The 18,363-nt window shown below is 38.8% G+C and overlaps 2 protein-coding genes across 5 annotated transcripts; one reads left to right on the plus strand and one right to left on the minus strand.

Moving 5' to 3' along the window:
- Nucleotides 1-159: 159 nt before the first annotated feature.
- On the minus strand, nucleotides 160-1,576 carry rnf7 (ring finger protein 7). Its single transcript, XM_074679773.1, has 3 exons — nucleotides 1,349-1,576; nucleotides 1,184-1,231; nucleotides 160-580 (listed from the first exon to the last, which is right to left on the minus strand). Exons 1-3 carry the CDS (start codon nucleotides 1,512-1,514, stop codon nucleotides 462-464), a joined length of 333 nt encoding a protein of 110 aa, XP_074535874.1. The 5' UTR covers nucleotides 1,515-1,576; the 3' UTR covers nucleotides 160-461.
- Nucleotides 1,440-16,194, plus strand: LOC141798010 (transmembrane protein 255B). Of its 4 annotated transcripts, none has more exons than XM_074679771.1 (9): nucleotides 1,440-1,579; nucleotides 4,581-4,723; nucleotides 5,369-5,431; nucleotides 9,484-9,573; nucleotides 11,508-11,588; nucleotides 11,672-11,757; nucleotides 11,842-12,001; nucleotides 13,990-14,097; nucleotides 14,720-16,194. In XM_074679771.1, exons 2-9 carry the CDS (start codon nucleotides 4,586-4,588, stop codon nucleotides 14,861-14,863), a joined length of 870 nt encoding a protein of 289 aa, XP_074535872.1. In that variant the 5' UTR covers nucleotides 1,440-1,579; nucleotides 4,581-4,585; the 3' UTR covers nucleotides 14,864-16,194. The 4 variants fall into 4 exon arrangements, with proteins under 4 accessions (XP_074535872.1, XP_074535873.1, XP_074535870.1 ...); XM_074679772.1 differs by having other exon boundaries at nucleotides 1,532-1,579; nucleotides 4,584-4,723; XM_074679769.1 differs by lacking the exon at nucleotides 1,440-1,579 and adding an exon at nucleotides 3,647-3,792.
- The last annotated feature ends 2,169 nt before the right edge of the window (nucleotides 16,195-18,363 follow it).

An 18,363-nucleotide genomic window follows, 5' to 3' on the forward strand; every position in this document is an offset into this window, starting at 1 on the left:
CTTTTACAGAGGGATCAGTAAGGCCATCTAAACTGTATTGATTGGGACACATCCGGGACAGTATGGTGTTTGGCATACATACTAAAATGAAATAAAATGCATTTTTACAGCGATACACAATTCTTTATTTCATAAAAAGACAGTCACATTTTCAAGATGTGCTTGGCAGCACCACAGGTGATATTGTAAAGCTAACGTGGCCAAACACTGCAGGGTTCATCCTTGTTTTGTGACTTTTGATCCCTTTCAAGCCACATCACAAATCTGCCACAACTGGTCTTCGTTGTTTTAATGTTTGTCCATCAACCTCCATTGACAACCAGAACTACTGGAACATGCAATCATAAGTAGGAGGACAGCTGTCGAAGGACAAGTGGCTCTGCACTGATCACCATCAAGTCCGTCACCACTTTAGGGTGCATAAAGGTGCAGTTTGAAAACCAGATCACCAGGAGTGACGTTTATTTGCCAATTCTCTGAACCACCCAGTCCTGCTGGCAGAGAGGACAACGGTTGTTCTGCTTCACCCAGAGGGACATGCAGCAGTTGTGGAAGGAGTGGTTGCATTCTCCCCAAACAACTGAGAGAAAATGATAAAGAAACACAAAGAGAGACAAATGATGAATGTCAACAAGTATGAGCTACATTAATAAAGATTATTCATCACTATGATTTATTTTTATCAGAGGGGATATGATTTTTTTATTTAATTTGTCAGTTTGAAAATTTATTAGATGTGTTATCCTCTGAATCTTTCATGCTTTTTTTCAGTCAAACATTGAATCCATTCGTTTTACAGCCATAATAAATGAGCCGGTTAAAACAAAGACGATAGGAAACTATCGTCTGAAATGTGTGTTGATGTGAGCTATTTATATTAACTGGATATAAAACCATTCACCATGTACATGTGGTTAAAAATGTTTGTGGTACAGGTATTCTCTATACTCTATTCAATTCACCAGTACAACATGATAGCACAGAAATGGTTTCATGATTCATGTCATCAATTTCACTTTGAGTAAACGAAAAAGAATAATTTAAACCCCCCTCCCGAAAGCTCCGCTCGCTTGGGTGGTGTTTGACAGGTCCGACAAACGTACCAACTAATATTAGCCTGTAGTGTATGGTGGAAGACTCATGACTGCGGCATATTTTAAACTGTTATGTGCATTTTTCTTACCAACACAGTCCTCCTGTTTGTTTTCGGCCTGACATCGTAAGCAAGCATCTGCAAGTCAAGAGTAAGACTTCAGCAAGTGATGGTATTATGAGCCATGTTAGCCACATTAGCCGAGGGTGTCTTAGCTTGGCTAGCCGTTTAACGCCGTTGGTTGTTCGGACTTACCCATGACTTGTACCCGGCAAATGGCACAAGTGTCACACTCAACGTCCCAGCTCCACATAGCCACAGCGTTCCACTTCTTCAAAGAAAACATCTTGTCTCCGCCTGACTTTGAGCCTGATGAAGTGTTGTGAGAGAGGACTAAACCCGGCTCGTCACCGTCATCCATCTCTGCTGTACAGAGCTACTGTTAGCCAGGGTGGCTAAGCTAAACAAGATGGACGAAAAGTGAAGGTATGCTAATGCTAACTGTTTCACCAGTTGTACTGTGTGCAAGGCGACAAAAGATGGCACTGTGTCCCAACTTTGAGCTCTGTTTAACATAGACCCTAAATTCAGACTAATACAAATAAAGATCTCGAATTCTAATATGATAATGTAATAAATAACGGTGAGAAGTTAACATGGTGCCTAACCATAGATACACTATTAGCACCAAATGAACTCTTTGTCATAATGTGATACTTCAGTCTTTGGACCACATATGAAGCTAAAATCGAGACTAATTGTTCCACTACCATTTAATACAGGCAATGTTTCTGATACAATTAACAAGTACATTCATTTTGATAATTGCAGTCCAACTGAGTAAAGTCACTGGGTTATTGCATCTCTGATGATGTGATTTAACTTGAGATTTAACCATGTCCTGCCCCACTGCTACAGCTAAGCTCTAACTTATGATGCAGAGTTAGCCTATTTGTTCTTTTTTAAGGTGCTGCCCTCATGTCAAATCCACAATCAGATAGCAGTGAGGGCTCTGTGTTTTAAGTGCATGTTTCATCATTGCAGACTTATGAAACTTCAAGATAAACACTAAACTCGAGTATAGATGATTCAAAAGAGAGCTACAGGTTGTGAAAATCCCTTTTCACAAATAGGTTTACATCTTTTTAACTTTAAATGTTATCCTCTTTCTTACTTAAAATGTTTGGCTTTCATGTCAGCTGAATACGATACTATCCCTGTTAAATAACAGGGTGTAACAGGGCAGCACTCCCAGTATCTCAGTATCTAGCACATCATCCTATCAACCTGTCCATGTGATGTGGTCAATTTTCTCAGGATACTGATAACATTTCATGATGTCTTCCAGCTGACTTTTGAGATATAATAACAGTAGCAGGTGACATTCACATGTATATATAAAGGCTTTATGTATATAAACCTGTTAGTATAAACTTGAGCGGTTTCTGAAGGACAGAAAATATCAAAGCAGTAAGAAATAAAAGCTGGGACTCTTTGGAAAAAGAAGACACAATGAATTCTTTATCCATGTACTTGTGAGGAATCCTCTCAGCTCGTGACCACCTCAGTGTTTTGTGTTTCTCTCATGGGAGTTCACTTACTCTCCCATCATTGCAGATCTCCCCTCTTGACTGTATTGCAAACTCGGTCTCTTAATACTCTGTGACGCAGATCTCATTCCTCTTAAAAAGAAAAATGTTTGAACTAGGCTACTGATCTCCTGATAAGGATAAAGCAACACTGGAGACTCATCTGTCAAGCCAAATGATAAATGAATGCCCATTTTACACATTGAATATCCTCTCGCTTTTTGCCTGGAGTGCACAAAGAAACCACCTTCCTTCATCTATCCATTACACCATCAGTAAGATTTAACCATCTGTCATCTTCCTCTTCCCTGTCCCCTTGTCTGGCTCATATCATCAGCCCAGCCATAGAGTTTTGCACTGTTATTACTCTTCTGCCCAGCCTGTGTTTAATCCAATCGTCTGGGTTTCCCATAAAAAAGTCAGATTCCAGATTGTAAATGATTTTCTATTTAGCCGTCTGTCTGCCTTCCCAGTAAAGTAAACTTGACTGCATACTTGCTTTCTCAGTTTCTGCCAGTTTATCAATAAGACTACAGTAGGTTTTTTTTCCGCTTAGAAACCCTGCCAGGGACTGAGACGGTAATTCAATTCAAAATTTGTATACAACAACAGCCAACAAGATTGTAGCCTTTAACTCTGATGATGCTTTAGCCCTTAAAGTTTGACTCTGTGCTGGAGATAGTTCTCTTATTTAAATGTACATGCTGTAAATGCATTAAAAAAAGGCCTGCAAGCACATGATTGTGAGTAATGGTTCGTTTAATTTCTCAGATGTTCACGTACTCACTTACTTATTGCATTACTTCGTTTGAATGGAGTGTTTTCACAGCGGTTGACGCTCAGCTTTCCGACTGTCATTGAACGCAGCACAGCACTGTTGCGCTCCTTACTGAAGCAGCGCACTAAACACAGTAGGTAGGATTAGGAACCTGCGATACTGGGGACCAGCCTAACACCGAGGAAAGCTTTAGGAGCCTGAACAAAAATCAGGATCCAAATCGTCATACTTTAAAGTTGTTGGAAGAAAACTCGTCTTTTGTTTATTTCTTATCATGACGGCAAGGACTAACAGGGCGGCAGACAAGCCAGGACCAACGAACCGAGTAACAGGTAGCAGGGATGGAAATGTTGTGATGGGGTCTTTCTAGGAGACAGATGCAAAAACCATTCATAGACTAAGTGTACAATTTGGATCGAATTTATTTGTTTTATTGGTCTTTTAGCTTTATTATTACAATGTCTATTACTATTTTTTTCTGATAAATTGATGGAAATGATTGGTTTTGTTTTCAGGCAGCAGCAGTGGGATGATGAATCGTTGAACCCACATGTTGATACAGTGTTGTGAAAATTCTCTTGTGAAAGATGTTGCTGTGTGCTCACAGTCAGATTAGGCTTTTTTTTTTTTTTTTTTTTTTTTTTTTTTTTTTTAATAAGATTAGCATGTTTTGTGTTTGCCAGGAAATACCGTCTGAGAGTTGATTACTTTGAATTACTGTTGTCATTAACTATTTGTAGTGATTCATTGTGCCAGGTGAGGGATGACTGTTAGTGTTTACTCTGGTGAGACTGTGTGTTCATCTGCAGGACTCTGGTCTTACTTCAAGGTTATAGAAAAGATAAACACGTTGTAAGTGTTAAATAAGTGTCAGTAACCTCTGGTTTCCTTGCTGAAATTTGAATATATGATGTAGGGAACAAAATCAATTAAATTGAACAAGAAAGATAACTATCCGGATAATTGAATTTGGAATTGTGCTGTAAGTCAAATGTAGTTAGATTAGTCTAAATCAGGTTACTTTTTTTAGCTGCCAAGGCACTTGATCTGACAAGCATGAGATTTTGTGTTTTCTTTTTATTTCTTCTCATCTAAGGGATTTTCTGTCCTTCTTTTGCAGCAGGGATGACAGCAAAGGTCAGAAGAGCTCTGTGGCTGGTTGTAGGCATGCTCACTCTATCCCTGCTGCTGGTGGTGCTGGGAGTCTACACAACTACTCGAACAGAGAGCCTTAATGTTACGGGCTACATCTCTGGAGTTATTGTAAGTATTTTATCTGCAGCTCAATAATTTCCCAGCGCTTGTTTATTGGAGCGGATGCAGCAAAATGACAGATTGGAGGTGATCAGATAACAAAGCTTGCAAGTATCAGTAAATTTCCTGGAAGTTTCTAGCAAGTCTAAACATCCCCCAGCATGTGATATCCATTATGAAGATGTTCTCCTTTAGTCATGTCAGTCTAGCCAAAAGTTTTGCTCCTTCCATCTGTTGGCTTTAACGCTTTTTCCTGACACAAGTGTTGTTTAAGGTGTGGGCTGTAAGTTTTAGATTTACAGTACTTCTCCACAGCCAAAAGCATGTCCTACAACAAGAACATAGAAACTGGAATTTTGAATATACTGACAGGTCTCCTGCAAGTTTCTGGATGCATCTACAGTCAGAGCTGGGTCATGCATTCAGGATTAATTTGATCTCCTCTGACCACATTTTCCAAAACAATGTAACACAAGACAAAAAGTTTGCTTTTATATTGTCCCCAGAGAGATCTTCTGAAAGGCCTTAAAAATAATGACATATAATCATTTTATAAGAGATCTGTGATACTCTGTTATGATTTAGTTTGTTTCCAAAAGAGGAAAAGGTAATGTCAAAACTGAATTGTTAACTATGTCATGATGCTCTCTGCAGCTGACCCTTGGCTCATTCCTGGGACTCCTGGGACTCCACCTGGAAGAGAACCGCAAGCAGCTGGTATGCTCTTTCACTCTCCATGATCATGATACTTTCATAAGTTTTCGCTGTGGCTACCCAGCTCCTGCATCGTAAAGATACCATGATGTTAAGAAATCAGCTTGACGAGGGGAAATAAATATTGTTTTATATTAGGGCCTGTGTCAACTATTGCCTTTTTTCCTGTCTTCTTCTTTTTTTTTTAAATGGACAAAAAAAAATATCTACACAGAAGCAATATCACAAAGCGTTCTCTGCGTTCACTGTCCTGAGCTTCAAACAGCTCTTTTTGCCTCACTGAATTCACAGTGCTCTCTTATGAAATAGTTTAACTTCTGTAAGATCCCTGCACAATCAATACCTTTCTGAATCCAGAACACTAGAGGTTCAGTGTAAGGATTAGGTTAAACATTGTTCTTGTCTGCAATATTATAAGCAGGAATTTGGCACTGACAGAAGAAACCCTCCTGATTAGTAATGCACGTCACAGTTGTTGAAGCTGTGTACTAGCAAGTGTATTGGGGTTGTTCTTGTTTTGTAGGTATTGAAGACAGCACTGATGATGAAAGGCTCGTGTCAGTCTTAGTTTGCAGTTTTTGGCTCATGCAGGGCTGAGGTAAAGCAGATGTTAGAGGAGTTAGGGAGATCACAAGCCCAGCTAGTTAGTACCAACCTCAACACTGTATTTTTGGCATGCCAAGCTAGTTGCTGTGAATGCAGCAATGCATTCACAGCATATGTTCTTCTGTGACAAAAAAAATTCTTCTTCTTCTTCTTCTTCTTCTTCTTCTTCTTCTTCTTCTTCTTTTTCTTCATTCTGCCGGCCGCTTTTTTGGACCGCTAAAACTCTGACAAACTTCAACCGATTTTCACTGTTCAAACTTCAAAGCGTGTGTTTCAGTGGGGACAAGGGGGCTATGACTCTTCAGAAATTTTTCACAAATACTTTCGGAGATATTCAACGAATTACAAAATTTCGGTCCCATAGAGATGAATGCGAAATTTTAAAAATTTCCTCTCTTCAGGACATTTTTTCAGCCTGCTTCAAACCCTCCTCATTCAGTCATACATTCAGCTACAAACTCCATTCAAACATCAAAATATTCAGCTATCTTTTGGCTTCATTCAGTGGGTTTCAAATGTTTCCTAGCATTTATAGTTTCTTCACAATGACCCTTCAAAGGTCATGATGCATTTCAGCTCTTCGAGCCGTTTAACATTGGTGTGTATTGGACGGAATGTTTCGGCTTAGAGTGGGGAGAGGGGGAAACAAAACCTGGAAAATTTCTGGGTAAACTGCTCTTTTGGTCACAATTTTTGCTCCACATAGGCATATTATATGTAAAAATGGAGGAAGGCTTGTCCTGCTTCTGACAAAGTGGTTTTTAAAGCAAAAGGATGGAGCACTTTTTCACAAAATGGCCAACTGTCATGAGAAGTTAAAAAAACAAACAAACATATACCTCCATGTTAATTCCTGAGGGGTTTTCTCAGAGATCAGTAAAAATTTCCCTCATCTATCTATCCCTCTCATGGGTCCATTTCTTGACCTTCTGGGTCTCAGGATTCCTACGGTGTGTTCATTTTTATTCTAGCCCTCACGGTTTTGGCAAGGTGACAGGAGATTCGGACTCTTGCTTTGCCACAAAATCTTCAGAAGATTACAGTAACAAGGGCAAAGTTCTGCACCTGCACCTGCACCCTTAATGAGCTGGTCACCGTGGAAACCTTTGATCTCATGCAGCTGTTTATAGTAACTCATCAAAACATTCAGGAACAATGACAAGCATGTGTGTGTTAATTTATCAGTGATCACCAAAATGCAAAATCTGGCTTCAGAAAAGCCTCAGCAGACAGGTTTACATGATTGAACACACACACACACACACACACACACACACACACACACACACACACACACACACACACACACACACACACACACACACACACACACACACACATTTGACTTCCATTTCTCTGAGTCAGCTCCTTATTTTCCTAGATTTTTTTCTTTAAATTTAAATTCCTTCCTTTAATTCTTGAATTGATTCAGCCATTCAAACTTTTAAATCCAATTTTAGATTACACTGATTCATGCTTCATCATCATTCTTTTTGTCAGAATTGCAAGCACCTTTACACCCTGATTTCAAAGGGAATGTGTTGGGAATCAACAGACTCCACCAGCTCTCTGATGGCAGTTGGTAAACAATGATCACCATGGCAACATCTGGCTTCAGATGGGCCTCAGCCTACAGGCATACATGGTTAAAAAACTCACACACAGGACACACATTTTAACATTTTAACAGGGTTTAAGATAGCCGACTTACATTTTCCCTCAGTCAGGTCATTATTTCCATAAATGTTCTGTAAAATTTAATTTATTCCTTTAATTTTTGAATAGACGCAACCATTTCAACTTTAAATTCATTCATCCATTCCATTTATTTGTCCATTCATTTCCTTTCATCCAAGAGTTCATGGCAGGCTAATTCAGCATTCTGCACTAGCAGTTGAGCGCAAGCTTTTACAGGAGTTCTTAAAACAATTTTCAGACATATCCTCAGTCATTCATGTTCAGCATTCTACATTAGCAGTTGAGCACAAGCTTTTCAAGACTTCATTCAACCATTTTAAGACAAATCTTCAGTCATTCATGTTCAGTACTCTGCATTAGCATTTCAGTGCAAGCCTTGCATGACTTCATTCAACCTTTTTCAGACACATCTTCAGTCATTCATGTTCAGCTTCTGCTTTAGCATTTTAGCGCAAGTTATTTAAGACTCCATTCGGCCATTTTCTGATATATTTTCAGTCATCCACGTTCAGCATTCTGCATTAGCAGTTCAGCGCAAGCTGCTTCAGCATTCATTCACAGCGCAATTTCTTCAGAAATTGCTTTTCTAGTTTAACTGTGTAATTCTGAAACCACAGCCTGTACTGGAGGGTCAGGACAGCTTAAGGATGGGAATTGATATTGAGATTTTGACAATACTGATGCACCTATCGATTCTGCTTATAGATCTGATTCTTTATCGATTACCCTATCAATTCCTGTTGTGAATTTTGGTACAGGTTTTCTGTGTCAACAACATTTAATTGAGTTTAAACTGTAAGTGAATAAAATGTAATTGGTCCCTGAGTATGGATATTTCTGGGCATAATTAAAAAGAAACAGGTAAAAATTTCACACAATGTGACGCTGATGTATTGTGTTGTAATATATTAATAATTCAAATAGGCCATCTAGTGTCTCAAAGTGGTTATAGCAATGGTTTAAGTTGTTTGGAAGCTTTCTGTAGTTATGAAGTCAGCCATGAGCCTTTTAATTGCCTGTTAGCTTTTGATATTTGAAATTCTCAGTATTTTTTACAAAGAGTTGATGTGATATGTTTCTGTGATGAAAGTTGAAATTCTATTCTGAAGCTTAAGTTGTGCTGATGTATGCTAACTGCTAGCATATCAATGCAGTTTCCCATAAACATTAGCATCAAGCTTGCGCTATTTTGTTATTTTGGTAAATAAGGTGATTTATACCATTTTGAATGTACTGAAATGAATCTCCTGATAGAGAGTAATGTACATTTCTTTATGAAGTCAGTTCTTCAGTACAACTTCAAGCTGAAAATCCTGAATCAGAGTTTTCATGAGAAACGTTCTCTAACTGCTAAGCTAAGATAGCTGCAGCAGACTAGTCGACGTAAGGCATGGCAGTGATACGGGAATCGTTAAACACAGAGGCTAACAATATCGATGGATTGAAACATTTTTTATCGATTCTCAACAGGAACCAACTTTCAATTTCCATCCCTAGGACAGCTTTACAAATACCAAAGCAGAACAAGTAATAATTCTACACACACAGATAACAGGAGATCAGCAACCTTAACGGCCTTCCAACTTCAAGATAGTGTTGTTTTAAAAAAGTCTGTGCTCACAAGTGCTGGACATAAATATGAACTATTCCATTGTTTTCTATAGTCTGCATTTACTGTGTTATATAGAAAAACTTCTATATGATGCAGATTTTCTGTGTAAGTATCCTTATTTCCTTTTTTTTTCCTCCAGATGACAGCTGCAATTATTTTCCTCAGCTTCGGGATCATCACCTCTTTTCTGTGTGTGGTGATAGATGGCGTCTGTATTGCCTTAAACATGGTGAGTTAGCGTCACAAGTTTATGTTAAAACAGGAGACCACGGTGCTGGATGATTAAAGAGCACAGATAAAGAAACATAGCCTTTGATTGACTGGTCTTATACGACAGCCTCTTATGGTACTGTTTGTGCCAGCATCAATTTCCACGGATCATTGGTGTATTTTTATATAATTGAAATTAAAAATTAAATTGCTTTATTTAAAAAAAAAAAATAGAAAAAGACTTGGGCACAGTCAGTGTTGAGGTGTTGAAGTGAATCCTGTTATCTTTGGCGCTTAAAGTCCAGACATAATTCACCTGACAGTCTTTGAAAAACAGAGTGAGCTGCCTCCCTGAAACCATATCCCAGGTTCAAGAGCTGAGATAAGTCCCTGTTTCCAGTCTGTGAACTCTCACTGAGGATCACAACTTATACAAGTCTCATAGACGTCAAAAACAAAATCTGTGACCTGTGCTGTTTACAGCTACTTTTAAGTGAGTATTTTTACTGTTATGATTGGACAACAAAAGCTGGGACACTGTTAATAAGCCACTGTAATTAAATTTACTAAATTATCTCTATTACAAAATGTGCTCCCTCTTTGATAATTTGACATTAGTTCTCCTCTTCAATTAGATTCTAAACTGTATTGATCTGATTCACTGTTTTTATTTTGAAGTGGTTCAGGATTTTGTCGTCATAGCGAGGTTCCCAGGCACCAAATGGACACTTAAAAAAGTCTAATATAAACACATCTGTTAATAATTGTGTTCAACAGACTGTTTCTTTCCAGACATAAAATACAAAAAATATTCCCTTTTTCTAAAAACCTAAAAATGCGTTGATCAGAATTTTCTTTTCCTTTAAAACAGTTACTGGCACTTTGATCAGACAGAGCTTAGTTTTAGGAGTTCTGTTCCTGGACTCTGTTGGACTTCCTTGTGCACATGTGGCTGAGGCAAATACTTTGATGTATGTGAGAGGGAGTAAAATGAACAACAGAGCATTGTTTATCTATCATTAGAATCAGAAATACCTTATTGATCCCCTTGGGGAAATGCTTTTTTGTTACAACTCCCATTCAAAAAGTGTTGAAACTATGGAAAGTACAAAATATAAGCACAAGTTTCATGTTAAATTGAATAGAAGAATAAAATTATAAGTATGTACATCTAATTAGAATATATAGTATAAAAATAACATCTTGAACATTTTGAGCCTTTGTAATGATGGCATAATGGGCGAAAGCAGAATGTGAAACAGGTTTGGAAATATGTGCTTTAAAAGGCATCACCTCCCTCCTCATATACAATGATATAATGTGTTCTGATATGACCTCTGTACTTGCTGTCAATAGGCCTCACAACAACAAACCATTCCTTAACGATGCTGCTATAGTTATATACTGCTGTCACTGTGCTCAAGCCCTTCATTCTCACACAGAGTTCATTCACTGGCATCGTAAATGTTAATAGTCAAGATAAGGATGCATACATCTGTTTTCAAATGACCATGATACACTTTTTTATTACAAACCATCATTCAAAATTGTGGTATTTGTGAAGAGTTGGCTGTTCAGAGGATACTCCACTCATTTTGATTACGGCCCCAAGACACAGAACTGTCACTGACAATAACATTGGAAACTTGATTTCTCTAAAATTTACGAGACAAACATTTCCAGGAAGTTAAATCTCATTTTGACCAATTTTTAAAAAGCTTTTAAAAAAGAGGTGATTTTCATGATTTATTGCAAACAGACCCCAAACTCGACACTGTTTACTCACTTCAGTGTATTTTACAGGCCCTCTGCACCCACAAGGCCATCTGTGTTATCTGAAGCAGTAAATTCAGTTGGTTTTGTCATTTTAAAGTCTCTGCTTGTAATAATGATTGATTTTTGGTTTTGGTAATGAAACAGCGTGATGTTCCTCCATGTTTTTACTTTGTGCAGGACATGCGACCTCTAGCAGCAGGAAGGTGCCAGTACTACAGCAGCGGCAGCAGCTACATCTATGAGAGTTTCTTTGCCTCAGTAAGTGAGGGTGTGCTGATATGAACAGGAAGGCTTCTTTTCTTTGTGTTGTATTTGCAAGTGATGTCATTCTAATTTTTCAGGTTTCCTGTTGGAATGTAGAGGAGACTTGTAGCATGTCAGTTCGGAGTGGGACCTGCTACTGCTGTGACCTGTATAACTGTGCAAAGTGAGACTAGAATCAAATATTATCTCCATATTTCACAAGCTTTTTCACCTATTTATGAGTAACTGTCGCTGTTGTGTTCTGCAGTGGAGGCTACCTCAGCAACTACTATGAGTTTGTTGGAGTTCAAAGCTGCGAGGAGGTTTTCACTTTGCACATCTTGATTTGGACCCTGGCTGGACTGAACCTCGTGGCCTTCTTCTCAGGAATTCTCACCACAGCGGTGCTAGGCAGCATCAAGGATGTGGTAAGACACTCTGGCACGGAAATGTGCAAAGATAAATATCTTAAAGGTTATTTTTTCTGGCATGATTGGTCCTTACGCAGTTTGAAGACAGGTGGAAAGCAGGGGCTCTTTGTGTACAGACTCAACCAGTGAGGGTTACCATTAATCCCTCACACAACCATGACTGGTTTTTAATAATAAAAGTGAAAAAAGGAGCTTGGAGTTTGTTTCTCTTACTATATTTAGCTGTTAACCTGTCTCAGCAAGCCTGTAAGTGTGGATGAGTTGAGGTATAACATGCAATAGTTAAACGCTGACAAAGAAAACATTGCACTAAATTAGAATGACTGTAATAGATACAGGGGTAGGTTTACACGTGCTTTAATTTCCTGTTTTTAGCTGCTGTAAAACTGACGAATTACACGAGTGATTTTCACACATCCTTTGAGATTTATAAACCCAACCATTCGGAAATAATTGCAAAAAGCTATTTAAGTCAAAGGATTTTTAGGCATTTACACTTTAGCTTGAGTCCATCAGAGAGGACAAAGTATTCCTTCAATCTTCTGCTTGTAAAACCATCAGGGACCCTGGGTTAAAAACACTTTAACTCAAACTGCCATAAAGCCTTCAAAACAATCCTATTTGATCTATTTTTAAGATATGGTAATATGCACAACAATGCTGCAAGAATTTTCCGGTTAAAAGGTTAAATGCTTCACTCCACACTAATATGACACTAATATGAGGGTTTATGGAGAATTATGCTGCCAGACGTCAAACTGGTCTGGTCTGAGCGAGCCAACAGATCACACAGCTGCTCTGTATCATCCTGCATACTGCCAGGACAACTCCTTTTTTAATATATCATAGAGAAACTCTCCTTTATTTAGATCATTTGAAACATTTAAGAGAGTTGACTTCCTGGTATACCATACTTCTATTTAAATCAGTATGTCTATATCATTAAATTTGATGGCAGATTTTATTAAAATTTGAAAATGCCATGCAGCCGGCAGACCATTCTAACTGAGACCAAATCAGGACTCAGACTGATCTTGTGATGCGTCCTTTTTATGATTAAATGACACAGAGGCTGCCAAAACAACAAAAAAGACACATCTTTTCATGAAAAATCATTGTATGGTTTTTAATTTTGGAAGTTTTACTGTTGTAGCTCATGGGAGCAGATTCTGTTTCACACAGATGTGGATTATTAGAAACATCACTCTATTTTTCTAAAAAGAGAAAAATGCAAATTTGATGGGACTCTTTCTTCTTTTTGCCTAACTGCCCCAGAGCTTGTCCCACTGCATACCCACACTGTCAGTAACAAATAATCCAAGCACATGTTTGTGCTCAAAGAAGTAATAGTAGATGCAGTGTGGTAAATTTGATCCTTAACAGATGCATGAACAGTATTTGACTCCTCTCCTCATGTAGACTATTGAGGACAATGGAAAAAAAACTAAAACATTTGTTTCTTAATCATCAAGCTATAGTTTTATCTAAAAATGACCTTAAACAAATATTACATATCTGTATCATATCTGTAGGTTTAACAAACAAGATTCTGACCTCCTGTTAGTGTCAAACAATACCAGCTTAAGTTTCAGGGTCAGAGCTGCTTATTAAACACATTTTAAAGACAATACAAAACCAAGTTTTTATAGTTTACAGAGTTATAATTTTTCCCACAGGTTTACTGTCCTGATTGTTAAAGCTCTTCAAAACACCTTTGTTTAGATATGCTCGTGTCATGGATGTGTGGTCATTCTCAGCATATAACAGGCTTGGTCCAATTTTTGGAGGAGAGATATTTAAATTATGGAGTAGAGATTTTCTAACGGTTATTTGCATGTGTGTGTGTGTGTGTGTGTGTGTGTGTGTGTGTGTGTGTGTGTGTGTGTGTGTGTGTGTGTGTGTGTGTGTGTGTGTGTGTGTGTGTGTGTGTGTGTGTGTGTGTGTGTGTGTGTGTGTGTGTGTGTGTGTGTGTGTGTGCACATCAGAGGAGCAGCAGTCCTGTGACAGAGTCCTCTGAGAGCAAACCATCTCCTACAGCTCCTCTGCTGACCGATGGCAACACACATGTAGCCTGCCAGCTCCACCCTGTCAGTGTAAGAACTCACACACACACACACACACACACACACACACACACACACACACACACACACACACACACACACACACACACACACACACACACACACACACACTAACAAACATCTGGTTTCTTTCTGCCTTCATCTCTGATTATGAGTCATACTAACATCAACAAATAATCTCCACCAAACATTCAAGGATCCATGAGCCACAGATCTTTGGTGATTGATGAAAACCTCTGTCAACACATACTTCAAAGTATAAGTCTGAAGGAGGAGAGACAATTTAAGGATAATCGGGATACTCCAAACGTTTCTGGGTCCATGAGGTTACTGCTTTGAAACAAATAACAGTCTCATCATTGAAGACTTAGGCTTCTGTACTCATTTTAACTAAAGAGTTCTGAAATTCCTTAAATGAGCTAAAATTTATTCATCCAGTTTGGTTTGACCATAACTCTGTCAGATTATTCGATAACAGGATTAAGGTTTTCATCAATGAAGCACACTCACCTGTTATGAAAGCAGATTCCTAAAGATGAGTATGTACAGTTCTCTGCAGCTATCAACCTCAAGTCCTCTTGTCTTTGAGTGTCGGTGCGCACGTAAGACATGTGACATCTGTCTATTCCAGGGAGCCATGACGTACTTCCCTCCAGCAGAAGTACCATCAACCCAACACAGCAGCCCTTCATCATCACCTCTTCATTCCCAGTCTTCTCCCTATGCCCCACTGATCAACCTGCTGCCTCACAGAGTCCAGGGCCTCTCTGTCTGAAGACCATCTTCAGTGTTGCACCTCAAAAACACCAAAACACCAAAACATATATACAGGAAGATGGAAAGGGATAAACGGATGCTTTGATAATGTGAAGACCCTGAATGTTTTTTAAGAAAGGGGGAATTAGAGTGTGTGCTGAAAGGAAGATATGCCGGTATGGGTATAGAACGCAGATTTTACAAAGATTTCTGAACGGACGAAACAAATCCAGAATTAGAAATCTTTTTAAAGGGGTTTCTTTCTTATTTCAGTTGTAGCAATGATAAAACGAATAATACTTTACTTAAAGTTTTTTGTCGTATAATGTTTGTTGACGAAATGGTCTGTCGTGTAAATGTGCGGACTGTGTATTAGAGGGGTGCATTAATGTAAACTTAACCTTTGACAAACATCAGATAAACATTACATAAGACAGAAAATACTCAGAAGCATAAATAAAACCGTGCTTCACAAAACATCTAACTTCATGTATGTTTATTTTCATTATGCTCCTTGTAGTGAACAAACACAGCTATTGTCACAGAAAACCTTTAGTGTGTCGTAAAATCGCATACTTCCATACTCAAATACTCAAAATTTTGAGTATACTGCGTCAAAATGAAAAACAGTATGCATAGTATGCGAAAAATGAGTATGCAAAAGTACCAGGATGATGTACTCAAATCTGCCCGGATTTTGAGTATACAGCTGTGGACACTCAACGCACTTCATTTCCTCCTCTGGCAGCAATGGCGGAAGAGAGCTGTGGCGGTTTGCTCAGCACGGTAAAAATACAAATAAACAATACATACCGGGACATCTTCAGCCAGTAGGAGGAGGAGGAGATGTTGTTAGCGCCGTTTACGGCGTAGCAAAGCGCGATTGAAATTCATTGTTATTACAATGAAAGATGGTAAGAGCTTGATATTTTGATTGTGTTATTAGCTGTGTTTAACATACTAATGAAAAGGCTTTCAAAATTTGCGGGCAAAAAGTGGCCGTATTTGGCAGAAATGCGCTGGAAGCCGGTCACAATTAGACGTAGAAGAAGAAGAGATCGACATCATGTCGTCATTTCCGGTAAATACGGCGCTCGGCAGTATGCGATTTGAGACAGCACTACACCCTCAAAATTCGCACACTAAGCAAGTGAGTATGTAGTATGCTTAGTACACTCAATTTGAAAAATTTTAAGTACACAGTATGGAAGTATGCGATTTGAGACACACTGCTTGTTACAGTAAAAGGATGGTTGTATTGATATTAAAGTGTAAGAAAACCAAGTGTGCTGCCTCAATTAAAGACGTAACTTTAACCTGATGTTGGTAACACACAGTTTATGTAAATTCAGAGAGACAATTTATTGAACAGGTTTGTTTAATAAACTTTACAATTAATCTCATTTGTCTGGATTTTGAGTTAGCACATACAGGAGTGATAGAATTAAATAATAAATTAACATTTTGCAAAGAAAAAAACCTTGACCATAAACCATGGTAATGACAAGGGATTGGTACCTTTCACGTTCTAAACAATTTGGTTCCAATACCTGGTACCTGGAAATCAGTACTCAATGGTAACAAGTTTAGATACTTTTTGTGTGTTTATATGGAAATAAACATCAATCAATTTTACATACTTATTCCTTAATATAAAAGATAACAACTTTCGTGTTATATAATTCTGATTAGGGGTACATCTGTTAGGGGTGACATTAATCAATCAATTGATCTTTAGCACCAAATAATAAACATGATCCTAAGACACTTTCTTAGGGTTAGGGTTGGTGTTAAGGGTTAGGTTAAGTGGTTAGGGTTAGGGTTACTGTTAGGGTTAGGGTTAGGGTCAGGTTTAGGGTTACATTTAGGGTTAGAGTTAGGGTTACATTTAGGGTTAGGGTTAGGTTTACTATAAGGGTTAGCGTTAGGGTTACTGTTATGGTTAGGGTTAGTGTTAGGGTTAGGGTTACTGTTAGGGTTAGGGTTACGGTTATGGTTGGGGTTACTGTTATGGTTAGGGTAAGGGATAGGGTTAAGGTTAGTAAGGGTTAGGGAAAGGGTTACTGTTCCGGTTAGGGTTAGGGTTACAGTTACTGTTAGGGTTAGGGTTAGGGTAAGGATTACTGTAAGGGATAGGGATAGGGTAAAATGAGGGTTGTGGTTATGGTTAAAGTTAGGGTTACTGTTATGGTTAGGGTAAGGGTTAGGGTTAAGGTTAGTTAGGGTGAGGGTTAGGGTTACTGTTAGGCTTAGGGTTAGGGTTACGGTTACTGTGAGGGTTAGGGTAGGGTTAGGGTTAGGGTTAGGATTACTGTTAGGGTTAGGGTTAGGGTTAGGGTTAGGGTTAAATGAGGGTTGTGGTTAGGGTTAGGGTTAAATTATGGTTGTGGTTAGGGTATAGGGTTGAGGTTAGGGTTAAATAAGGGTTGTGGTTAGGGATAGGGATGGTTGTGGTTAGGTTTAGGGTTAGGGTTACAGTTACTGTTAGGGTCAGGGCAGGGTTAGGGTTAGGGTTAGGATTACTGTAAGGGTAAGGGTTAGAGTTAAATGAGGGTTGTGGTTATGGTAAGGGTTAAATTAGGGTTGTGGTTAGGGTAAGGGTTAGGGTTGTGGATACAGTAAGGGTTTGGGTGAATTCAGGGTTGTAGTTAGGGTTAGGGCAGGGGTCAGGGTTAGGGTTGTGGATACGGTTAGGGTTAGGGTTAAATCAGGTTTGTGGTTAGGGTTAGGGTAAGGGTTAGGGTTAATTGATGGTTGTGGTTAGGGTTAGGGTTAGGGTTAGGGTTTGGATACAGTTAGGGTTAGGGTTAATTCAGGGTTGTGGTTAGGGTTAGGGTAAGGGTTAGGGAAAGTGTTGTTGATACTGTTAGGGTTAGGGTTAAATTGTGGTTGTGGTTAGGGTTAGGGTTAGGGTTGTGGATACAGTTAGGGTTAGGGTTGGGATAAGGGTTAGGGTTAGGATTAGGGTTGTGGATACATTTGGGGTTAGGGTCAAATAAGGGTTGTGGTAAGGGTAAGGGTTAAATTCAGGTTGTGGATAGGGTTAGGGTTAGGGTTGTGGATACATTTAGGGTTAGGGTTAAATTAGGGTTAATTCAGGGTTGTGGTTACAGTTGAAGTTAGGGTTGTTAATACAGTTAGGGTTAGGGTTAAATAAGGGTTGTGGTTAGGGTTAGGGTTAGGGTTTTGGTTAATTCAGGGTTTTGGTTAGGGTTAGGGTTAGGGTTGTGGATACAATTAGGGTTAGGTTTAATTCAGGGTTGTGGTTAGGCTTAGGCTGAAGGTCAGGTTTATGGTTGTGGGTACATTTAGGGTAAGGGTTAAATTAGGGTTAATTCAGGGTTGTGGTTAGGGCTAGGGTTGTGGATGCAGTTAGGGTTAGGGTTAGGGTTAAATTAGGGTAGTGGATACAGTCAGGGTTAGGGTTAGGGTTAAATCAGAGTTGTGGTTAGGGTTAGGGTTAATTAAGTGTTGTGGATACAGTTAGGATTATGGTTAGGGTTCATTTAGGGATGTTGA

This window comes from Halichoeres trimaculatus, unplaced genomic scaffold (assembly GCF_033239565.1).
Source record: "Halichoeres trimaculatus isolate MK-OKI-2021-1 unplaced genomic scaffold, fHalTri1.1 fHalTri1_scaffold_9, whole genome shotgun sequence".
In the NCBI taxonomy this organism is placed as follows: Eukaryota; Metazoa; Chordata; class Actinopteri; order Labriformes; family Labridae; genus Halichoeres; species Halichoeres trimaculatus.

Excerpts from the sequence above, each read along its gene's own strand:
- LOC141798010 (XM_074679769.1), top strand. The coding sequence starts at position 3,735 with ATGACGGCAAGGACTAACAGGGCGGCAGACAAGCCAGGACCAACGAAC. Across the intron at positions 3,793-4,580 it reads ACCAACGAACCGAGTAACAG|CAGGGATGACAGCAAAGGTC; the intron begins GTAGCAGGGATG and ends CTTCTTTTGCAG. Across the intron at positions 9,574-11,507 it reads TCTGTATTGCCTTAAACATG|GACATGCGACCTCTAGCAGC; the intron begins GTGAGTTAGCGT and ends TACTTTGTGCAG.
- rnf7 (XM_074679773.1), bottom strand. The coding sequence starts at position 1,514 with ATGGATGACGGTGACGAGCCGGGTTTAGTCCTCTCTCACAACACTTCA. Across the intron at positions 1,232-1,348 it reads TTGCCGGGTACAAGTCATGG|ATGCTTGCTTACGATGTCAG; the intron begins GTAAGTCCGAAC and ends CTTGACTTGCAG. Across the intron at positions 581-1,183 it reads CAAACAGGAGGACTGTGTTG|TTGTTTGGGGAGAATGCAAC; the intron begins GTAAGAAAAATG and ends ATTTTCTCTCAG.